We start from the raw sequence: 24,556 nt of genomic DNA, 5'->3' as shown, positions 1-24,556 counted from the left end.
TATGAGACAGAGGATAGACAGGGAGAAAAAACAGTGAGCTCCCTCCCCCCATTTTTAGCATTCATTTGTTTATTATATATAAGTTTTTATTTATGTAAGGTGAACAAACTTCATGTATTTCATATATACAGATCATATATACAGATTTAGGAGCATAGTGATACTTCCCACCCTACTCTACCTCCCACCATCCCTCCTCCTTCCTTTCTTGTTCTTTCTATTAATTTAGAGAGAGAGGGAGGAGGGGATAGAGAATCTTTCATCTGGTTCACTTCTCAAATGGTTGAAAACAGTCAGGTTTGGGTCAGGCTGAAGTTAGAAGCCAGGAACTCTAGCACTCCCATATGGTGACAAGTGGTGGCTTAACCCACTATATCACAACACTGGCCTCCAGTATGTTCCTTTAAAACACCTGTAAGTCAAACTGGTAATCTCCGTAAGCAATTTACTTCTTAAGTTTTGATTGATCCTTTAAAAATGAATTCTCACTTAACTGACAAAGATCTGTTCTAACCATCCGACTCCTGACAAAAAGAATGAATCAATATATTTAATTTCTTATATTGTAAATAATATTTGATTTAAAAAATTACTTTGAAAAATACACTCTCATATTTTAAAAACATACAGACATCTTGTAATTATTACATACACATTCCACTGTTTTCCTAATAAAACAGTCGTGTCACATCTATAAGTTATTAAAGCAATGGTGTGATTCAACAAATTTGCAAATAACCAGCACAGTTTTTGAAACAACATCCAATTAATTTTGACTAATAACTGATCAATGAAGTTGAAACAGCTGGCCTAAGGTCCTCAGATAGAGAATATTGTAACATAATACAGAACCACTTCAATTCAACATGTTTACAAGTAAAAAGGGTCAGAACTTTATGAAGTAGTGTAGGAGGGAGAAGAGTGGCTTGCTGGGGAGACAGGACACACAAACAGAAAATGAAGATTAAAGGAAACTAAATGGGACATATGGTACGAAGAGTAAGCTTTATGGAATTTCAGCTGGAAAACAATCAGTGTGGCAGTCATGGGAGAGGACTGTGAGCTGAGCCTTGAGGCATGAATAAGATTTGGCTAGAGAGAGATAAGAGAGGGCGGGAGAACAGTGAAAGTGAAGGCGAGAAAACCAGAGAATGTGACATAGGAGTATGCGCTCAAGTGACGACAGGAAGCAATGACCTCCATTAGAAAATACATTTAAACAGGCAAGGTGGAAGCAGACAATAATGAGCTCTAATGCTAGAATACAGATTTCATGGCATCACCGTGCTACAGTGGCTGCTTTCACAGAAGAGGAACATGGGAAAAAAAAACCCTATATAAATGCTAAGCAGGAACACAGAAGCTGAACTGAAGCACCTGGTATTTTAGGTCTCACAAAGGAAAGGAATATCACCATGAATTCCTTTTATTAAAGAGGAGGCTGCTATGAAAGTATCAAATAATGAACAAATAATTCATGTGTAAGTAATACACTATATTTTCAAACCCCTTAGATTTCCTAGCAGTTAACACTGAAGGAATGGCCTGGCACTGTTGCTGAAATTGCAAACGTAGAGCCATTTGAGTGATGCAGCCGTCAGGTAGGGATATGCACACTGCAATAAATATTCTGCACTGCAGTCTTTACCCTCTCCCAGCACTTGTGACTCCCCCTTACCCTGCCTTCCTTTTCCTCCATAACACATACAGCCTTCTAATATACAATTCATTTGTTTGGTGGGGGGTGGGGTGGGGTGGGGTGGCGCTGTGGCTTATCAGGTAAAGCCGCCACCTGCAGTGCTGGCATCCCATGTGGGCACCGGTTCAAGTCCCGGCTGCTCCACTTCAGATACAGCTCTCTGCGATGGCCTGGGAAAGCAGTAAAAAATGATCCAAGTCCTTGGGCCCCTGCACTCATGTGGAAGACCTGGAAGAAGCTCCTGGCTCCTGGCTTTGAATAGGTCCAGCTCCAGGCATTGTGGCCATTTGGGGAGTGAATCAGTGGATGGAAGACCTCTTTCTCTCTGCCTCTGCCTCTCTGTAACTCTGACTTTCAAATAAATAAATAAATCTTTAAAAAAAAGAATTCTTATAAGAGACCTATGTCAGGAATGATATTTCTAATTAAGGACTTAAAATATCAGTAAATTAGTAGTGCTTTATTGAATATATATTTTCAGTTGAATACAACATTTGTATTTCTAGGTAATAAAAATATAAATCAATTCAGTGACTAAACATGTTGACCTTGTGTTAATGAAATCAAGAAAGAATAGAATTATTAACTAAATCATACCAATTCTTTTTTGACATAGTTTTCTTAAATGTATGTGTATATACTAGTTAATAATTTTTGAAAAAGACCACCTTCCATCACCCACATGGGAAACCTGGATTGAGTTCCCAGCTTGGTTTTTTTTTTTTTTTTTTTTTTTTTTTTTTTATTTATTTTTTTTTTTGACAGGCAGAGTGGTCAGTGAGAGAGAGAGAGACAGAGAGAGAGAAAGGTCTTCCTTTTGCCGCTGGTTCACCCTCCAATGGCCGCCGCTGCAGCCGGCGCACCGCGCTGATCCTGGCAGGAGCCAGGAGCCAGGTGCTTTTCCTGGTCTCCCATGGGGTGCAGGGCCCAAGCACCTGGGCCATCCTCCACTGCACTCCCTGGCCATAGCAGAGAGCTGGCCTGGAAGAGGGGCAACCGGGACAGAATCCGGCGCCCCAACCGGGACTAGAACCCGGTGTGCCGGCGCCGCAAGGTGGAGGATTAGCCTATTGAGCCACGGCGCCGGCTTCCCAGCTTGGTTTTGGTATTCTCATTTGTTATAGGCATCTGGGGAGCGAACCAGCAGATAGTAGTTCTCCATCTTTGTTACTGTCTCTCTGCCTCTCAAATAAATAGGTAACTTACAAATTCCACCTAAACAGAATAGAGCAGACAGAAAGAAATGACCTCAAGTATATAAATAGAAACATTTAAAAGCCCACTTAAACAGAAATGAGCAAAAAGTTACTAAAAAGTAACACTAAGTGAATTGATATTATCTTTTTAAAAACTTTTTATTTATTTAATTGAAAGACAGAGTTACAAAGAGAGAGAAAGAGAGAGCCAGAGAGAGGGAGGGAAAGAGAGAGAGAGAGAGAGAGAGAGAGAGAGAGAGAGAGAGATCCTTCATCTGTTGGTTCACTCCCCAGATGGACACAAAGGCCAGGCCAAAGACAGGAGCCAGGAGCTTTTTCTAGGTCTCCAACATGGGTGGCAGAGGCCCAATCATTTGGGCCATCTTCTGCTGCTTTTCGGAGGCCATTAGCAGGGAGCAGAAGTGGAGCATCAGAAGTGGAGCAGCCAGGACTCAAACCAGCAGGACAGTGGTGGCTTTACCTGCTATGTCACAATGCAGCCTCTATAATTATCATTTAAATATATTTTAATTTAAAAAATTTTGGAAGTAATTATTTTAATACTTAGATATGAAAACATTGTCTTTTAGAATTTTTATATAGGCTGGCGCAGTGGCTCACTTGCCTAATCCTCTGCCTGCGGAGCCGGCACCCCGGGTTCTAGTCCCGGTTGGGGCGCCGGGTACTAGTCCCGGCTGCTCCTCTTCCAGTCCAGCTCTCTGCTGTGGCCCGGGAAGGCAGTGGAGGATGGCCCAAGTGCTTGGGCCCTGCACCCGCATTGGCGAATGGGAGGAAGCACCTGGCTCCTGGCTTGGGATCAGTGCAGCGCCGGCTGTAGCGGCCATTAGAGGAGTGAACCAACAGAAGGAAGACCTTTCTCTCTGTCTCTCTCTCTCTCACTGTCTATGACTCTACCTGTCAAAAAAAAAAAAGAATTTTTATATAAGGCTTTACAATTGTGTGGCAAAGAAATTTCAAGCCAAAATATTTCTTACAAGTAAATTTTTCATCATGCATGTCTAACAAGTGAATTAATTATTTTTATTTTGTGATGATGAATGGGTATTTTATGTCTAGTTATTGAAAAATGATGCTTTCCTATCACTTCCTCAGATTCTCAGTTGTCTTCTCTTGCTTTCTTATTTGGATCAAGAGCCTGACAAGTGGCCAGTGCTATGGCATAATGGGTAAAGCCGCCACCTGCAGTGCTGGCATCCCATATGGGTACCGGTTCGAGTCCCGGCTGCTCCACTTCTGATCCAGTGCTTTGCTATGGCCTGGGAAAGCAGTAGAAGATGGCCCAAGTCCTTTGGCCCCTGAACCTATGTGGGAGACCCAGAAGAAGCTCCTGGCTCCTGCCTTCAGATTGGCGCAGCTCTGGCCATGAGGCCAACTAGGGAGTGAACCAGCGAATGCAGCGAATGGAAGACCTCTCTCTACTTCTTCTCTGTCTGTGTAACTCTGACTTCAAATAAATAAATAAATAAATAAGTATTTTAAAAGAGAGCTTGACAAGCTATTTGAAACATCAATTGTAATTGTTTTTAATATATTGGACTCTAATCCATAAAACATGATAAGGAAACCTAAATCAAAATATTCAAAAACAATATATAAGCTTATTGAGTCCTTCCAAATTCATTTTAATTAATACTCAAAATAATCCTGTGTATTTTTATTTGGATTTTTACTAATTCTGGAGCTGAGGTTCAAAAAGGTTATTATTTGCTAAGGTTGCACATATAGTTAGCTGTGAGGCATGGCTTTAAATACACTACATTCATGGAATTAAACACAGATAAACTGTGTTCATGACTACGTGCAACTTGTGTTTGCATGACTTCTGTGAATCTGATATTCAAATGTCCTTGGCCTAGCTGACTAAATTTTAAACGATTTCAAGCTCTATTTTGTCATCAGCATGAATCTGCCATATGACAGAGGAGTCACTACAACAAATATAAATCATTAAGAGATTACTAGACAATAGACAAGATAGATAATGCCCATATCTTCAGGGAGTTTAAAATCTATTAGTGACCAAAGAGAAAAAAAAAAAACAAGCACACTGCTTAATATGATACTTTTGGCTAATGTTACATGCTATGAAGAAATCTAAATGTTACCTTACATTCTATGAGGAAAATAAATGGTGACTTGGTCTAGCTAAGCATTGTTTAGATAGAATGGTAAGGGAAAATATCCTTCAAAAGAAGTGATATTTGAGTTAAAGTCTTTATAATCACACACAAACATATACACATGCATACATTTCTAGATGTAGACTACTTTTTAAATTCCAAAACCAAAATTTTTCTTGAAAAGCAAGTAGGCATCAGTAAACATAAAAATATGAGCATTTTTGATAAATCTTGTCAGTTTTCCATTAGCTTATATTATTCTTACATTTTGAATTCTTTTAAAAATTTATAAAATTTTTTAAAAATTCAAAAAATTACAAAATTTAAAATTTATAAAAAGTTATAAATTTTCATATATTTCATATACACAGATTTAGGAACACAGTGGCACTTCCCCTCCACCCTCCCACCCACACACGCTCCAACCCTTCCTCCCCCTCCCTCTCACATTCCCACTCTTAATTTTTACAAAAATCTATTTTCAGTTTACTTAATGATCATATAGTTAACTCTACTCTAAATAAAATAGTGCAACAAATAGTGTGAAGATAAAAAAAATAACAAAAAACCCCACTGTTCCTCAACAGAAAAGACAAGGTCTATAAACAGTCATTGAATCTCAAAATGTCTATTTCAGTCCAATACATTACATTTCAGGTACTCTATTGGTTACCTCAGATCAGGAAAAACATATTATATCTGTCTTTTTTGGACTGACTTATTTCACTAAGTATAATTGTTTCTAGTTGCATCCATCTTGTTGCAAAACACAGTATCTCATTTTTTTCACAGCTGAGTAGTACACCACAGTGTATATGTACCATACTTTCTTTTTCTTTTCTTTCTTTTTTTTTTTTGACAGACAGAGTGGACAGTGAGAGAGAGAGACAGAGAGAAAGGTCTTCCTTTGCTGTTGGTTCACCCTCCAATGGCCGCCGTGGCCACTGCGCTGCGGCTGGCGCACAACGCTGATCCGATGGCAGGAGCCAGGTGCTTCTCCTGGTCTCCCATGGGGTGCAGGGCCCAAGCACTTGGGCCATTCTCCACTGCACTCCCTGGCCACAGCAGAGAGCTGGCCTGGAAGAGGGGCAACCGGGACAGAATCCGGCGCCCCGACCGGGACTAGAACCTGGTGTGCCGGCGCCGCAAGGTGGAGGATTAGCCTACTGAGCCACGGCGCCGGCCAACCATAATTTCTTTATCCAATCAACAGTTGATGGACATCTGGGTTGATTCTATATCTTAGCTGTAGTGAATTGTGCTGCAATGATCATGGTGATACAGATAACTTTTTCATATGCTGATTTCTTTTGTTTTTGGTAAATTCACAGGAGTGGGATTGCTGGATCATTTGGTAGGTCTATACTCAGATTCCTGAGGTATCTCCATACTGTACAAGTTCCACAGTGACTGCACCACTTTACATTCACACCAACAGTGGACCAGGTACCTTTTTCCCCACATCCACCCCAGCATTGGTGCTTTGTTGATTTCTGTCTGTGGGCCAATCTAACTGGAGTGAGGTAAAACCAGATTGTGGTTTTGATTTGCGTTTCCCTGATGGCTAGTGACCCTGAGCGTTTTCTCAAGTGTCTGTTGGTAATTTGAATTTCCTTTCTTGAAAAGTACATGTTCAAGTCCTTGCCCCATTTCTTAACTGTTATTTTGTTGTTGTTGAATTTTTTGAACTCTTTGTAGATTCTGGATGTTAACTCTTTATCAGTTCCGTAGCTTGCAAATATTTTGTCCCATTCTGTCATTTTTTTCCCCATGCCTGTTCATTTTTCTGAGTTTTTCTTTTGTAATGCAGAAACTTCTCAGCTTGATGTAATCCCATTTGTCAGTTTTAGCTTTGATTGCGTGTACTTCTGGAGTCTTATCCAAGAAGTCTTTTCCTATGCCAATGTCTTGAAGAGTTTCCCCAATGTTCTCTAATGATTTGATGTTATTGGGTCATAGATTTAGGTCTTTGATCCATTTTGAGTGCATTTTTGTGAATGGGGTAAAATAGGACTCTAGTTTCATACCTCTGCAAGTGGAGATCCAGTTTCCCCAGCACCATTTGTTACAGAAAGTGTCTATGCTCCAGGGATTGATTTTAGCTCCTTTGTCAAAGATAAGTTGATTGTAGATGCATGGATTAATTTATGGAGTTTCTATTCTGTTCCATTGGTCTATCCATCTGTTTTTGCACCAGTACCAAGTTGTTTTGATTATAACTGCCCTGTAGTATGTCTTGAAATCAGGGATTGTGATGCCTCCAGCTTTGTTTTTGTTGTGTAAGATTGCTTTAGCTATTTGAGGTCTCTTGTGTTGAGAATTATAGACTAGTATCCCTGATGAACATAGATGCAAAAATCCTCAACAGAATGTTAGCTATTCGAACCCAACAACACATCAGAAAGATCATTCACCTGGATGAAGTGGGATTTAACCCTGGTATGAAGGTATGGTTCAACATTTGCAAATCAATAAATGTGATACATTGTATTAAGAAACTAAAGAACAAAAACCATATGGTTATCTCAACAGATGCAGAGAAAGCATTTGATAAAATACAACATATTTTCATGATGAAAATCTTAAGAAATTGGATATGGAATGAGCATTCCTCAACATAATCGAGGCAATGTATGACAACCCACAGTCAATATCCTGCTGAATGGGGAGAAACTGGAAGAATTCTCCCTAAGATCCAGAACCAAACAAGGATGCCCATTCTCACCATTGCTATTCAATATAGGTCTGGAAGTTTTATTCAGAGCCATTAGGCAAGAAAAATAAGCCAAATGGATCCAAATTAGAAAGAAGGAAATCAAACTATCCATATTTGTAGATGATATGATCCTATATATAGGGGATCCAAAAGACACCACTAAGATACTATTGGACACATAAAAGAGTTTGGTTAAAGTGGCAGGATATAAAATCAACACACAACAATCAATGGCCTTTGTATACACAGACAATTTCATGGTTGAGAAAGAACTTTTAAGATCAGTCTAATTTACAATAGCTCCAAAAAGAATCAAATATGTTGGAATAAATTTAACTAAGGATGTCAAATATCTCTACAATGAAAATCGCAAAACACCAAAGGAAGAAATAGAAGAAGACATTTAAAAATGGAAAAATCTTCCATGCTCATGGATTGGAAGAATTGGTTTTATAAAAATGTCTATACTACGGCCGGCACCATGGCTGAATAGGCTAGTCCTCCACCTTGCGGCGCCGGCACACCAGGTTCTAGTCCCGGTCGGGGCGCCAGATTCTGTCATGGTTGCCCCTCTTCCAGGCCAGCTCTCTGCTGTGGCCAGGGAATGCAGTGGAGGATGGCCCAAGTGCTTGGGCCCTGCACCCCATGGGAGACCAGGAGAAGCACCTGGCTCCTGCCATCGGATCAGTGCTGTGCACCGGCTGCAGCGTGCCGGCCGCGGCAGCCATTGGAGGGTGAACCAACGGCAAAGGAAGACCTTTCTCTCTGTCTCTCTCTCTCAATGTCCACTCTGCCTGTCAAAAAAAAAAAAAAAAAAAAGTCTAAACTACCAAAAACAAATTACAGATTGAATGCAATCCCAATCAGAATGTCAATGACATTCTTTGCAGATCTAGAAATAATGATGAATTCTTTTTTAAAAAATGTTCATTTAAGGTATACAAATTTCATGTATTTCCTATACACAGATTCAGGAACATAGTGATAATTCCCACCCTACCCTGCTTCTTGCACAAACTCCCAATCTTCTTCATCCTCCCTCTCCTGTTCCATTCTTATTTTTTACAAAGATCTATTTTAAATTAACTTCATATTTATAAAATTAACCCTACACTTAGTAAAGTGTTCAACAAATAGTATGAAAAAAACCACTGTTTTTCAACAGTTAAGACAGGGGCTATAAGCAATCATCAAATCTCAAAATGTCAATTTCACTCATACGGATTAAATTCTAGGTATTCTATTAGTTTCCTCAGATCGGGGAAAACATATCAGATGTATACTGTTTTCTAAAAGGTAACAAGTTTCTAAAAAGAATTCATTGTAGTTTGGTTTTTAAAGATAATATTACATATTTAAACTACAGCAGCGCTATTAGCCTTTTACAAAGTTGCTTAGACATCCCAAAAAGTATAAATCTATTATTATTATTAACAGAACAGAAAATATACTGCAATTCACTTAGCAAAATAAATAAGTACCACTTCAGACATTTAAATTCTCTTATCTGCTGAAAGGTATTTTCCTGATTTAAACAATACACGATATGAGAAAACATTTAAGGCAATCTGAGGGTGAGATGGAAGTGAAAGAAAATTAGAGAAGATTTCATTGAAACTGTAAAAGGATTAAGTATGTTTCATAGACCTATAGCTATTTTCGGAAAAAAAAGTCACTTAACAAGTTTGGTAAGATTCATTTTCCTAATGTAATTTAATTACTTCCAGACAATGGAATCCGACTGTTTCACTGAAACCAGCAGATCTAGAACAGTACTTCACAAACTTGCCTCATCTTACGAATCACCTGGAACATTTATTAAGAATACAATGTCTAGATATTCCCTGGAGATTTTGATTCTCTAGGTATTGGGTAGAATCCAGACATTTATTTTTAACAAGCAGCCCACCCCTCCTACAACAAACACTTCAATGATTCATGGTCAGGCAAGGTTAGGAAACACTAAACAGAATGGCTGGATCTTCAAGAGACTGATTCCTTCCTGTAGGTGTACCCTGAATTCCAGGGGTTAAATGAAATAGAGTTGCTATTAGTACCCATTTTCAATGACCTGCTTAAGAGGTCATATTTCCATGTCTTTCAAACTTGACTAAAACAGTTACTTTATCATCTTCATCCAGTATTTACAAATAGTCTGTTATAGGAAGGAAAATCAAAATAAACATCATTTTGTGGTTGAAAAAAGTTAGGTAATACCCAAATTTAGTAAGTTCTGTTGTAGTCTCTAATTTACATAGACCTACTTTTATTCCATGAATGGTAGCATATACTCATACAGCTTGGTTGATACAAGAAATTAAAGGAAATGAAAATTCCTTATTTCATACGTATTGGTAATTAAGCTACTTTTTGCTCAGTTCCAAACATACTGCTCTATATAATTTTTCTATTGCTAGTATTTGCACTGTGCAAACCACATTTCTACTTTCATCAACTGGCTTTGCATGGGATTCTGCCAATAGTGAGCACTAGAGGGAGACTGGAAGGCTGGAGAAGAAAAGACAATTTCTCCTTCCTGTTCTGCCCTCTAACCTGTGAGAATCACCTCCAGAAACATTAGAAATGAAACTTGGCATTGGATATTAGTAATAGTAGCATTTGGTTCCTGTTTTTCCACACCACAGAACCAGCCTCCTTGTGATCCTAGAGATACAATCATTAGCTGGCAGTGTACCTTACTCAGAAATCCAAGGCCCCAGCTCAGCAGATTTCTTTCTTTAAGTCTGGAGGATCTGAAAATCTAAATTTCTTACCCCCATCTCCCTAGTGCTAAGGCTGGTCGTTGCTTCCTGCATTTACACTTTCATTGCTTCAGTGTTTCTTTTGGCCTTTTAAGTCCTCTAAAACCTGTCTAAACAATTTCTTATATTAAATTTACTCTGGTGTATTTTCTGTTTTCCTACTTGGATGCTTACTGATACAGACTGTCTATTTAACAGTCGACCAGTTCCTTAAAGATAGTATTTCAGGATGGTGTGTATAGTTAATAATTTTCATACAAATAAAATTCTAAAACAGTGCTCATAATTCTTTCAAGGTGTACATTAGTGAGAAAGACACAAAAAGCACCCACTGTTGACCAAAACTGATGCTATGTTCGCAGCCAGACCTGAGTACTTGTAATACCAAGCTAGCCTGCACTCATAGGAAGTCTATTTGTCTTCTTGTTAGACATAGACAGTTTACAGACTAAAATCTAAAACAAGATTACTCTGACACTATGATGCAAAAAATCTACTCATAATTCTAAGCACAAACAAAACCAAAGTTGCTATGCCACCCACAAAATACCCAATAATAGAATTATCCCTGCTTTCTCACAGCATCCAATTAGGAACCAACTCCTACTCCCTTTTACTTTCCCCCAATCAGCCATCCAAGGCCCAAATCTTCTAAAAAGTGAAGTCTAACATCCTCTTACTGAGATGTTTACTCATGGTACGTGCTCTCCTTTGCTACAATGAGTAATAAAAACTGAACTTCTAAAATTACTGGTGCATTCTTAGTGAGATTTGGCTGAGCATATTTGACACATAAGATATTGTTTGGATATTGAGGTGGAAAAATTTTCAGAGATAATGATTATGTATCATTGTGTATTTAGCTGTGCTTCTAGAAGAACCTAGAAAATCATCAACATAGTCCATCATCACAATCACCATTTCATATTGGATTATATGACTGTTTTATGAATATTTTTCTTCCTATTAGGTATACATCCTTAGCTTCATGAGAACATCAGATTTTCCTAGTTACTGCATAAAAAACAAATTGCTAAGATCAAAGACAATGTCTGCTATGTTGTTGACCAGTGTAGTATAATAGAATTATAATATCTACCGCATATGTAGGCTTAAATTTTCTAGCAGCAGTGTTTTTTTTAAAGATTTATTTATTTATTTGAAAGTCAGAGTTACATACACACACACACAGAGGGAGAGACAGAGAGAGAGAGAGAGAGAGAGAGAGAGAGAGAGAGGTTTTCATCTGATGGTTCACTCCCCAGATGGCCACAATGGCCAGAGCTGCACTGATCTGAGCCAGGAGCCAGGAGCTTCCTTCAGGTCTCCCATGTGGGTGCAGGGGCCCAAGGACTTGGGCCATCCTCCACTGATTTCCCAGGCCACAGCAGAGAGCTGGATGGGAAGTGGAGCAGCCGGGTCTCGAACCGGTGCCCATATGGGATGCCGGTGCTCCAGACCAGGGCGTTAGCCCGCTGAGCCACAGCACCGGCTCCAGCAATGTTAAAAGAGTAAAAATCTGCCAGTAAATTTAACTTCAACTCAATACATACAAAATTGTTTCAACATGTATATAATACAAAAATTATCATCATCATCATCGTTATTTACAGAGTTGGGGGAGAGAGAGAGAAAGAGAGAGAGAAAGAGGTTTCCATCTGCTGGTTCACTTCCAAAATGGCTACAATGGCTAGGGCTGGGCCAGGCCAAAACCAGGAACCAGGAACTAAGAGATTCATCCGAGTCTCCCACATGGGTACAAGGACCCAAATACTTGGGCCACCTTCTGCTGCTTTCCCAGGCGCATTAGCAGGGAACTGGATTGGAAGTGGAGCAGCCTGGACTCAACCCAGCACTCATATGGGATGCCAGCACTGCAGGCCATGGCTTTAACAGCACTACCCACAATAATTATTAATAAGCCCCTAACAGGAATCAGTAAGGTGGCATAATAGGACGTCCTAGCCCTCGTTTTCCTGTAGAATCACAGAGGTAATAAAATATTCTTTAGGAGAAGTCCATAATCCAGTTAAGATGTTGGAGTAACTAAAATAAGATCGGCTCCACAGAAACTGCCAAGAAGAACAACTTCACTTTACCTAAATCAGCTCTTCCCTTAAGCCAACATATCTCAGTGTGAAGAAAAATTATGAACCCTCCATGGGAGGGAGAAAGACGGAATGCAAACAATGTCCAGTGTGTCTGGATTTTCAGGATGCTCCCTGAGGGACAATTTTTCATATCATCCCATAAGTAATTCTTACTGGCAAAGCCAGATGCCTAGGATAGCGAGGGCTGCATGTACCTTCTCACAGCTGGCACAGCTCAGTAAAGCTTGAAGAAGCTGCAGAAGGGCGGTCTCTCTTTCAGGAGTGAGAGAGGAGTGGAGGACGACTTCAATTTCCCCTGATCTTTCAGTGCACTTCCTAAGAGAATGGATTCTGCTCTGCCTCACAGAGAACACTGAAGAAAGTGACGTAGTCTGGACATTTGGGGAAACTGCGACCAGCCTGTAGAATTCAAGTTCTTCCTCTGATAAGGAGTAGTAGGGAGTGTGACCCTAACATTCCTAGCCTCTTGGTGCACTAGCCAAGGGGCCAATTTCTATCTTTCTGGAGGTCATATGGAAGCAACATCAACAGCAGAGGAAGCAAGGCTTCTGAAGCAAAATAATACTGGGTAACTAGGGCAGCCGGGAACAAAGACCCAGAATCTAGCTGGGCTGAGTAGTGAATGCGTTTTATTTTTCCAAGTGCAGAGACATCAATGCAAAGATATAAGGAACATGAAAAATCAGAAAAAAAATCCACAATCAAATGAACAAAATAAATTTCCAGTAACGAATCCTAAGGAAATGGAGTTCTATGAATTGACAAGCAATTCAAAATAATATTTAAGAAGCTCAATGAGTTACAAAAGAAAACAGCTAGACAAATGATCTAAACTACAAAAGTGAGTGAACAAAAGGGGAATATTAAGAAGGAGATAGAAATGCTAAAGGAGAATGGGGCTGGTATTGTGGCACAGTGGGCAAAGCTGCTGCTTGTGATGCTGGCATCCCACATGGTGCCAGTTCATGTCCCAGCTGCTCCACTTCTAATCCACCTCCATGTTAATGTACCTGGGAAAGCAGTGGAAGATGGCCCAAATGCTTGCGATCCTGTACTCATGTGGGAGACCTGGAAGAAGCTCCTGGCTCCTGGCTTCAGTCTGATCTAGCTCTAGCCATTGTGGTCACTTATGAAGTGAACCAGAAGATGGAAGATTCTCTTTCTCTCTCTCTCTCTCTCTCTCTCTCTCTGCCCCGCCCCCCCCCGCCTCTCTCTGTAACTCTTCCTTTCAAATAAATAAAGTAATAATGAGAAAAATTATGAAGAAAAAACATACAAAAATTCTGGAGCTGAATAATACAATAAGAATTCAACAGAATCATCAGAAGGGTTTGACAGCAGACTTAATCAGTAGAAGAAAGAATCAGTGAATTCAGAAAGGTCATTTGAAGTTATGCTGTTAGATGAGTAAAAAGAAAAAAAAAAGAGAAAAAAGAGGATAAAGTCTAAGAAAATTATGAGATACTATTGAAGTGAACCAATATGACTATGATAGGAATCTCAGAAGGGAAAAGGAGAGAAAGAGAAAAAAGAAAACTGAAGCCGGCATTGTGGCTCAGTAGTTAAGTTGCCTCCTGCAAGGCCAGCATCCCATATCTGAGTCACAGCTGCTTCACTTTCCTTCCAGCTCCCTTCTAATGCGCCTGGGAAAAGTACTTGGACCCTTGCCACCTACGTGTAAGACCTTGATGGAGTTCCAGGCTCCTGGATTCAGCCTGGCCCAGCCCCTGCCATTGCGGTCATCTGGGGAGTCAACCAGTAGATGGAAGATCTCTCTCTCTCTCTCTCTCTCTCTCTCTCTCTTAGTCACTCTGCTTTTCAAGTAAATAAAGTAAATCTTTAAAAAAATATACTTTGGGAGTACTTTTTAATTGAAAAACAGAAATCTTATTTAAAAATATTTGCTGAAAGCTATCCATCTATCTAAGGAAGAAAATGGACATTCAGTTTCACAAAACTCAAAAGATCCTAAATGGGATGAATGCTAAGAAGTCTACAACAAGAGACATTATAATTAAATTGCTTAAATCAAGCACAGAGACAATTTGGAAACTGAGAAAAGTAGCTTGTCAAGAATAACAGAGCTCCTACAGTTAGTTCATGGATTTCACAGCAGAACCATTGCAGGCCAGAATGCAGTGGGATGTGTATTCAAAGGGCTAAAAGGTGGCATAGGTGTTTGCTGTAGCACTTCTAAGTCACCATCGAGCTGCCCACATCTCATACTGGAGTGCCTGGTTTGAGTCCTGGCTACAGTGCTTCTGACCCACACTCCTGCTGGTGCACACCCTGGGTGGCTGAAGGTGATTGCTCAAGTACAACCATATGAGAGATTCAGATTGAGCTTCAGGCTCCTGGCTTTCAGCCTGGCTCAGCCGTGGCTGTTGTGAGCCTTTGAGGAGTGAACCAGTGGATGGGAAAATCTGTCTGTCTTTCTCTGCCTTTCACTTACAAAAATGTTAAAAGGAAAAAAGAAACCTGCCAACTAGGAATACTTTACTCAGCAAAAGTATGCTTGAGAAATGAAGCAAAAACAAACACTTTCCAAGACAAATAAAAGCTGAATGAGTTCATTACTATTAGGTTTGCCTCAGAAGAAATGCTGAAGATAATTCTTCAAGTTAAAATGAATGGACACAGGGCCGGTGCTGTGGTGTAGCGAGTAAAGCCACTGTCTGCAGTGCCGACATCCTATATGGACACCAGTTCGAGTCCTGGCTGCTCTGCTGCTGAATCAGCTCTCTGCTATGGCCAAGGAAAGCAGTGGAAATGGCCCAAGTGCACCCACATGGGAGACCCAGAAGAAGCTCCTGGCTCCTGGCTTCAGATCGGTGCAGCTCCAGCCATTGAGGCCAATTGGGGAGTGAACCAGCAGCTAGAAGACCTCTCTCTCTCTCTCTGTCTGCCTCTGCCTCTTTGTAACTCTGTCTTTCCGATAAATAAATAAATCAGTCTTTAAAAAAGACAAAAATTGAATGATAAAATGGAGAAATATACAAAACAAACATGGATAGATTTTAAGGGAGAAATAGAAGGCAATACAATAATACCAGAAAACCTGATGATTTCATGTGAATAATAGAAAGACCATGCATAAGAGAGAAAATCAGTAAGGCAACAGTGGGCTAGAACAACACTATTAAAGAAATGGACCAAATACATATACACAGAATGTTCCAGCCAACAGCAGTCGAATACACATTCTTCTCAAGGGCACACAGAATATTCTCTAGGACAAATCATGCAGTAAGTCACAAAATAAGCCTCAACAATTTTAAAGATTGAAACCATTCCAAATGTCTTTTCTGGACACAATGGAATGAAACTAAAAATCAATAAGAGAAAATGAAAAATAGACACATAGACCAATGGGACAGAATAGAGAGCCTGGAAATAACCGAAAACTTATACAGACAATTAACTATCCACAAAGGTGCCAAGAATATATAATGGAGGAAATGACAGCCTTTTAAATAGATGATATTGAGAAAGCTAGATATCAACATGCAAAAAATTAAATGGACACTTTTCTAACACAATACACAAAAATCAGTTCAAAATGGCTTAATTACTAAACCTAAAAACTAAAATGATGAAACTACCGGAAGAAATCCTAGGAGAAAAATTTATTGACATTGGTTTTGGCAATGATTATTTTGATAGAACACATAAAGTTCATTACAAAAGCAAAAAAAAAAAAGTGTGACTACATTACACTAAAAAAAAAACCCTTCTGAACAGCAAAGAAAACAATTAAGAAGTTGGAAAGGTAATATACAGAATGAGAAATAACATTTGCAAAGCATTATCTGTTACTGGGTTAATATCCAAAAAATTTTTAAAAACCCCTACAATCCAACAACAAAACCAAAACAGAACAGACAACCTGATTTCAAAACAGAGAAAAGACCTGAAGAGACATTTCTCCAAAGTAAAGACAACTGGAGAGTAGATAGATATATGAAAAAGGTATACGACATCATTAACCATGAGGGAATTGCAAATCAAAACCACAATGAGATATCACCTCACATCTGTTAGGATGGCTATTATCAAGGAAACGATTTCTTCCAATAACCTGTAAGGGTATTTATTTCATTCAGGCTTCTCTATGTGAATACAACCTACCTAACACCTTGATTGTATCTTTTTGAGAATCTAAGCACAGGAAAGAGTTAAGCTGTTTCTGAACCACATGAACTTTGAGATAACCATAAATGTGTGTTATTTTAAGTGGTAAAGATTGTGGTAATTTGTTATGCAACAATAGATAACTAATATAGTTACTGATGCCCAGTATTTTGAAAACTGTTATTTCATATATTTTCATTTTTAGTTGTTTCAAATGGTAGCATACATTTAATCTCCATTACTCTATCTTGGAAAGATGTGCAAGTCTATGAATCAGATTTTAAATTTTAATTTAAAATAATTAAATTAAATGGGAAAACTCAATTCCCTATTTGTACTGGAGATCAATAGCCCAACCACACAAGTTATTGGTAACTACACTAGACAATGAAGTGGTAAATACTCTAATCACCATTTGAATTTAATAAATGAATAGCACTCATTCCTCATTCTAAGTCCTCATTTCAGTGGAACATACTTTCAGAGAAAGTTACTTGAGAAAATAGATGAATAGTATAAAGTGCAGGATTAACTCCAGAGTGGTGATCACAGATCATTTGTGTTATAGAAACTGATACAGAAAAGATATGAAAGATGGGGGATTGGGGATAAAGCTAAATAGAGGAGAGACTTGGTTTGTGAAGTCTATGAGAGGTATTGAAAAGGTAAGTATTGTGGCTCACTCTAACAATCCATCTAACCCTTGAGAACGCTAATCACAACTGTATAATATAAGCCTTTTTCCAAACTCAGCTCTTTTTTATTCCTTATGTTGGTAAACAGTACTTTGAACTACTTAGTAACAGTAATAAAAATTCAAAATCACTGATAATCCATCCCTTCATTCATTCTCTCCACATCCATCAGTTACCAAGCTTGGTACTTTATCTCCTTACCATCTATTTTGTTCTTATCCCTAACCTCATTGTTAGTGCCTTAGTTAAGATTTTTGTAATTTCTTGGTTTAAGTATTATAATAGTATCAAAATATCTTCTTAGTTTGAGTTTAATGTTTTTCAACTAGGTTAAGAGTTTCGCAATTTTAATGATTTTTTTCAAAAAAGAACTAGATTTTTTGTTCTTTGATTTTTCCCTATCCCTTTTCTTTTTTTTGTATTTTTTTTAACTTTTATTTAATGAATATAAATTTCCAAAGTACAGCTTATGGATTACAATGGCTTCCCCCCCATAACTTCCCTCCCACCCGCAACCCTCCCCTTTCCCACTCCCTCTCCCCTTCCATTCACATCAAGATTCATTTTCGTTTCTCTTTATATACAGAAGATCAGTTTAGCATACATTAAGTAAAGATTTCAACAGTTTGCTCCCACACAGAAACATAAAGTGAAAAATACTGTTTGAGTACTAGTTATAGCATTAAATCTCATATCCCTTTTCTATTTTCAATTTCATCAATTTCTGCTCTTATACACCCACCTGTGTTACTAAACTTGCAGTGAATGTCTTATAAACAGTATGTTGCTGGGTTGTGTTTTTATTCATTTTGCCAATCTCTACCTTTACTTGATATATTTAGGACAACCATATTTAAGATTATTATATATACCTTAGGCCTAACATCTCTCATTTTATTATTTTTCTGTTTCTTATATTTTATATCTCTATATTTCTCTTTTTGTTTCTTCCTGTGGTTTACCTGGACAATTAAAAAAAAATTATATATTTGAAAGGCAGAGACACAGAGAGAGGGAGATGTGCACACACACACACACACACACACAAAAAAAAACCACAGAGATGTCCCATCTAATGGTTTACTCCCCAAATGGCCGCAACATCCCTGGTTGGATTAGGCTGAAACCAGGAGTCATTCAGGTCTCCCAAATGGGTGGCAGGGCCTCAAGTACTTGAGGCATTTTCCATTACCTTCTCAGGCACCTTAACAGGAATCTGGATGGACGCAGAGCAACAGGGAGTTGAACTGTTGCTCTGATAGAGGATGCTGCCATTATAAGCTGTGGCTTAACACACTGTGCCACAACTCCGCCCCCCTTCCTGAACATTTTTTAGGAATTCATTTTGAATTTTGCTGTTTCTGAGTATATCACTTTGTACCGTATTTGTAGTGATTGTTTTGCCTACTGTGATACTTGTGATTTGTGGTGTACTGGTATCCATATTTTACTACTTCTAGTGAAGTGTAGAAACCTTTTGTTTAGGTGCTTTTATCTTCCCCATGGTTAAATAACATTGTCCTAAGAATCAAATGGTGCAAATATTTTTGTTTCAGTAAGCAAATATAGTGTAGAAAATTCATATTCATGTTTCTGCTGTTTCTGGTGTTATTTCTTCCTTTCTGGTATCCCAAGATTCCTTCTATCATTTTCTTTCTATTTGAAGGACTTCCTTTGGCCATTATTTTAGGGTGGGTCAGCTATCAAAACATTCTTTTAGTTTTCTTTTGTCTAAGAAGGTCTTATTTTTCCCTAAATTACTGAAGAATTCTTTCTCCATACACCTAGAATTCTTGTTTGACAGTTGTTTTCTTTCAACATCTGAAAATGATGTACCTATTTCTGTGACCTCCAAGATTTCAGATGAGAAATCCACTGTCATTTGGATTACTTTTTCTCTTATAAGTAATACATCATTTCTCTCTGGTTACTTTCAAGAAAATTTAATCTTTAGTTTTCATAAGTTTAATCATTGTATGCCTAGATGTGGATTTCTTTGCATTATATTGAGCTCTATTAAGCTTCTTGAATCTGTAGATCTGTGTTATTTTTCTCACAAAAAATTATTATTTCTTCAAATATTCTTTTAGTCTCACTTTTTCTGCACCCTGTGGATTCTAATGATGCAACTATTATATCTTTTGTTATTGTCCTATAGAATGCAGGTAAGGCTGCTGCTTGCAGCATACAGGCTCTGGTTCAAGTCCCAGATGCTCCACTTCCGATCCAGTTCTCTGCAATGGCCTGGGAAAGCAGTGGAAGATGGCTCAAGTCCTTGGGTTCCTGCATCCACTTGCGTGGAAGACCTCAAAGAAGCTCCTGGCTCCTGGCTTTGGCGCAGCACAGCTCCGGCTGTTTCAGCCAATTGGGGAGTGAACCCAGCAGATGGAAGACCTCTCTCTCTCTCTCTCTCTCCCCCTCTCCTCTCTCTGTATAACTCTTTCAATTAAATAAATAAATCTTTTAAAAAAGAATGCTGAGATTCTGTTCTTTTTTTAAATCTGTTTTATTTTGGTTGTACTAATCGCTTAAATTCTACTAAACTCGGGGCCAGCATTGTAGCAAAGTAGGTAACCTGTTGCCCCTAATGCCAGCATCCCATCTGGGCACCAGTTAGACTCTCTGAAGCTCCACTCTCAATCCAATTTCCTGCTAATGTGCCTGGGAAAGCAGCTGAGGACAGACATAGTGCTTGGGCCCCTGCACCCACGTGGAAGATCCAGATGAAGCTCCTGGCTCCTGGCTTTGCCATTGCAGCCACTTGGGGAGTGAACCAGTGGATCCAATGGAAACTCTCTCTCTCCATCTCTATTTCCATCTCCATCTCAATCTCTATCTCTCTCTGTATGTGTGTGTGTCCCTCTCTGTAACCCTGCCTTTCAAATAAATAAATAAATAAATAAATCTTTAAAAATGTTATTAATCTGCCTTTAAGCTAACTGATTCTATTCTTTTTCATCTCAAGTCTAACACAGAGATATCTAGCAAGTTCTAAATTTTAGTTATTGTGTTTTTCAATTTTATAATTCTTTGTTAAAATATTTATTTATTTGAAAGCAAAGTTACAAAGAGGCAGAGGCAGAGAGAACGAGAGAGAGAGAGAGAGAGAGAGAGAGAGAGAGAGAGAAAGTGCTCTCATATGCCAGCTGATACCCCAAATGCCTGCAATAGTCAGGGCTGGGTCATGCTGAGGTTACTAGCCAGGAACTCCATCCAGATCTCTCACATGGGTGGCAGGGACTCAAGTATTTTGCCTCCCAGGGTACACATGAATAGGATGTGGGAATTGAAAGGAGAGGCAGTACTCAATCTCAGGCACTTCGATATTGAAGTGATATCTTAACTACCATATCAAGTACTTGTCCCTAAATATTTTTATTTTAGGAAGCACCCACCCAGTGATACATATTTAGCACACAGGTCCTAGCCTGCTCTGTTGAGTTATAGTTACAATGACACTTTAATTTTCAGAATCTTTGTAATATTATTTTAACCTGCTTGATTTTTTTAGTGCCACCGGGGATTCTACTGATCCCTGCTCCTGCCATCTATACTGACAGAAAGATCTTATCGAGCCCAAACACTTAGGAGGACATCCCTGCAGTTGATGCACCTAAAAACCAGTGTCTCTAGTTAGGGAAATGGATTCCACATCCATCAGGGATGAATAGTACACTCCTTAGGCTAGGTACTTGCTCTGGTCTTATCCCTCTGACTGGTGCTAACTAGAAACCTGGTTCTCTAGACAAGTAAAAGAATTCTCAGGTTTATAGGGACAAAAAGTGCCCCCGTGGTTGCTCACTCCAAGTCAGGTTGCTCTTTGAGGCAGCAGCCTCCTTTGGCATTGCTGCCTGGTGTCTCCAGGTAAGAGAGGCAGGGGTTCAGATCTAGAAGGGAAGGAGAACATTTACTGTCGCTCCCCGTCTTCGTGGAGGAACGACACTAAACCCTGCCTAGGCTTCATATCCGAGTCACGGCACCATTATGTCGCTCCCCCTCTTCGTGGAGGAACGACACAGGACCCTGCGTTGTTCTTTTGTCTGCTCGGCCCTCCCCGGGTTTGCTGCTGGTCCTTCCTGGGTTGGCTGCTGGTCCTTCCCGGGTTGGCTACCATCCCTTCCACCTCCGTGGAAGGGCGGTTCCCCCTGCCACATTCCCCACTTCCGCGGGGGAGCGGCACACCGCCGGCCGGCTCTCTCGGGGGCTGCACAGGTGTTCCTTCAGATAGATGTTCCCCTTAGATGTTCCTGGTGCATGCCGTCTCTCTCCTCCTTTATAGTCCTTCCACCAATCCCAACTCTGCTACCCACACGCCGAGTACGCTGCTCTCCTCCAATCAGGAGCAGGTCCTACAGTTTATTGGTTGAACTGGAGGCAGCTGCGTAGAAGCTGTTTCTCCCTTCTCAGAGCCATATTGTGGGAGAGCAGATGCATAGAATAAGCCTTAATTCCAGTAACTTAGTCTAGTCCGGGTTGCTCCCCACATTTACCATAGCTGCTTATTGTCAGCAGGGTTTCCCAATTGATAACCATTGCCAGTGTTGTCAATATCAGTTCATGCCTACCGTGAGACCTAGTCTCTATCTGGGGGAGGGATGAGCTGTGCTCTGTTGCTAGGTTGGAGGTCATGAGTTGCCTGACCTGTGTTGCCTGCTACTCTTAGGTGGGGAGCAAACACCATGTAGTCCCTCCAGGAGTCTAACCAGTTGCCTTCCCCTTTCCACCTTTTATAATTCTTCCTTTATGGCCTCCTGTATTATTTTCAGAGTTTATAGTTCTACTTGGTGGAGAAGAGAAGGGTGAAAGGAATCTAGACAATCCTATTCAGTACTGACTGAAATCCTAGTTTTGGTTTTATTTATCTCAAACCTACCCATCATATAGTAACCTGAATTATCTTTCTTAATGTATTTATGGCCATTTGGTGGTTAAAATTCTTTGTTCCCCATCTATGGATCAGTTACATCAAAATCTCCTGGGTATATTTGTTAAAATGAAGACCAACTATATGACATGCTCTGAGAAAACACAATTTTACAGAAGCTCTATTATACTAACATTAGGAAAATTACAGTAGTTGTAGCAGAAAGCCAGAAGACAAAATATTGTTACTAAATATTAGTTCTCATCACTTCTAAATACTGAATTGTACTAAAAATAGTAGCGCAAATTACTTAAAAGTGATTTTCCCAATCAATCATGATTCAATTGTGTTATCAAACTAACTGGGTGAATTAGATGTAGAGAAAAAATGGTATTTTATGAATTACCTTTGAATGCTTTTAAAACTGAATAAAAACTTCCTACAGATTATTTGGTATGTGGATTATAGTATTTTATTTGAATGCCTGTGTAATATATGTAATCTACAGATACGTCTTTTGAGAAAAGGCGGTATTATCAAGTTTCATTTTTATTAGCTTTCCAAAAACCATGACAATATTCTTAATGACATCCCTACTAACAACACAAGGGGAAACCCACTTGCTACTTTAAATGAAAAATTACTTACTGCTCTTTTTCTAGAACACCCTGTAATCCAAGGCACAGTAAGGTTTCCTGAAATCTGTGGAAACAACAAATGGAATCTCAGTAAGGTATGCATTGACACTACTTGGAATGTTGATCAACAAAGAATTCATACATGATATAAAGATAAGTCTGCATTCTGAGCATATTCCCCACTAGACAATGTTGTTTCCTTCATGAGCTCAACAGATTTAAAGGGCTTTCCTTTGTGAAAATATTTTAGAAGTGGTGCAAAGTTCCCTTGGAAATTTAAGGAACACTGCTGGGGCCCTAGAATTACTGGGACTCTTTTGGGTGTTTGGAAATATATGAACAATATAATTATTAAAATCAAGATTCAGTGGCCTGTGGGAAAAATGAAAATGTTGTAGATAGGGCATCACCACAAAAGAAGAATTTATAAAGAAGGATACTTGCTAGCAATTGTTTATATACACTACTTGTATTTGCTTTGCAAAATAAGCACTGTCTGATAGAGCTATAACTACATGTGCTTTCCTAATACAAATCTTAAACTTGCAGTACAAATGACTGAACTATTGCTTTTCTAAATTGTGACCTCATTACAAGACTAGCGCTCCACCCTTTCTTACAAAATGGTGAACTATAGATTTTAATGGGCCCATTAACTTAAAGAGAGATTGTTTTGCAAAAAAAAATGTATGACTGTAAAAGAGAAAATGTGCACCTTTAAACATTATCAACTGGATAAGAGTGTGTGCCCAATAAAATCTGTTCTTTTTCATATAAATTCCAGTGTTTAGTGTTGGTAGTGAAGTCTGGCAATATTATAATCTTGAGCAGATACTTCTTGCTTACGAAACAAGTATTTCATTTCTGAACCAATATTTTCTAATAATTTCCCAGAAATGTTGACATATTTGACCTTTACCAATGAAGCAGTGTATTACAGTAGCTAAGTTTCAAACTCTGTCATCCACCTATGTACTCACACCCCAAACTGAAACAATGCTTCTGCAAAATAATATTCAACAGTATGGCCATAATTTTAAAAGTGGAAGATACTAAGACAAATGGCCAGTAATATCATACTACCTTAGCATTGCCACACAGGAGATAGGTGCTACACCTGTGGGACTCTGAGGAGTATTTACAAAGACCAAAGTGGCCCTCTGAGCTGTGGCTCAGGTTAACCTAGGCTTAACAGTACTTTCTCATGGGACATAAACGGATTGGGGAATACTCCACACTTTCCACTTGGTCTCTCCTTCCTTCTCAAGCACACACCTGGGAGACTGACAAGTAAAATCAACCTTGATGGGTGATAGTAGTGGGAAAGTGGCATTCAAACAAATATTTACTGTTTTTGATAAATTATATTCAGTAATGACCTATATAGCAATATACCTAATCACAAAGAATGATGACTAGAAAATCAGTTTAAATATTAATGTCCTCATGTATTCAAATTTCAAGTACAATATAACTATCCCTGGCCTTCTGCTGTCTTGCTTTATGCTGCAAATATACCAACATACAAGGCATGGAACAAAAATGAATAAAATCCAAACAATACTTTTAAGGATGAAAACATTTTACCGAGGTAAATATTACT

General features: G+C 39.0%; 1 protein-coding gene across 6 annotated transcripts in view; it reads right to left on the bottom strand.

The window, feature by feature from the left end:
• The window catches only part of HDX (highly divergent homeobox), a 213,597-nt gene that overhangs the window by 72,789 nt on the left and 116,252 nt on the right, over positions 1-24,556 (bottom strand). For 4 of the 6 annotated variants that reach the window (XM_051827389.2, XM_051827388.2, XM_017350008.3 and 1 more), the window contains one exon: positions 22,964-23,017. The exons of the other annotated variants lie outside the window; for them this stretch is intronic. In XM_051827389.2, the coding sequence (XP_051683349.1) occupies positions 22,964-23,017 (54 nt within the window). The remainder of the gene's footprint in view (positions 1-22,963; positions 23,018-24,556) is intronic. 6 annotated transcript variants of the gene reach the window in all.

The sequence above is a fragment of the Oryctolagus cuniculus genome, chromosome X (assembly GCF_964237555.1).
Source record: "Oryctolagus cuniculus chromosome X, mOryCun1.1, whole genome shotgun sequence".
In the NCBI taxonomy this organism is placed as follows: domain Eukaryota; kingdom Metazoa; phylum Chordata; class Mammalia; order Lagomorpha; family Leporidae; genus Oryctolagus; species Oryctolagus cuniculus.
Note: the sequence above shows the minus strand (reverse complement) of the source record. Positions and strands in the feature narration are given on the sequence as shown.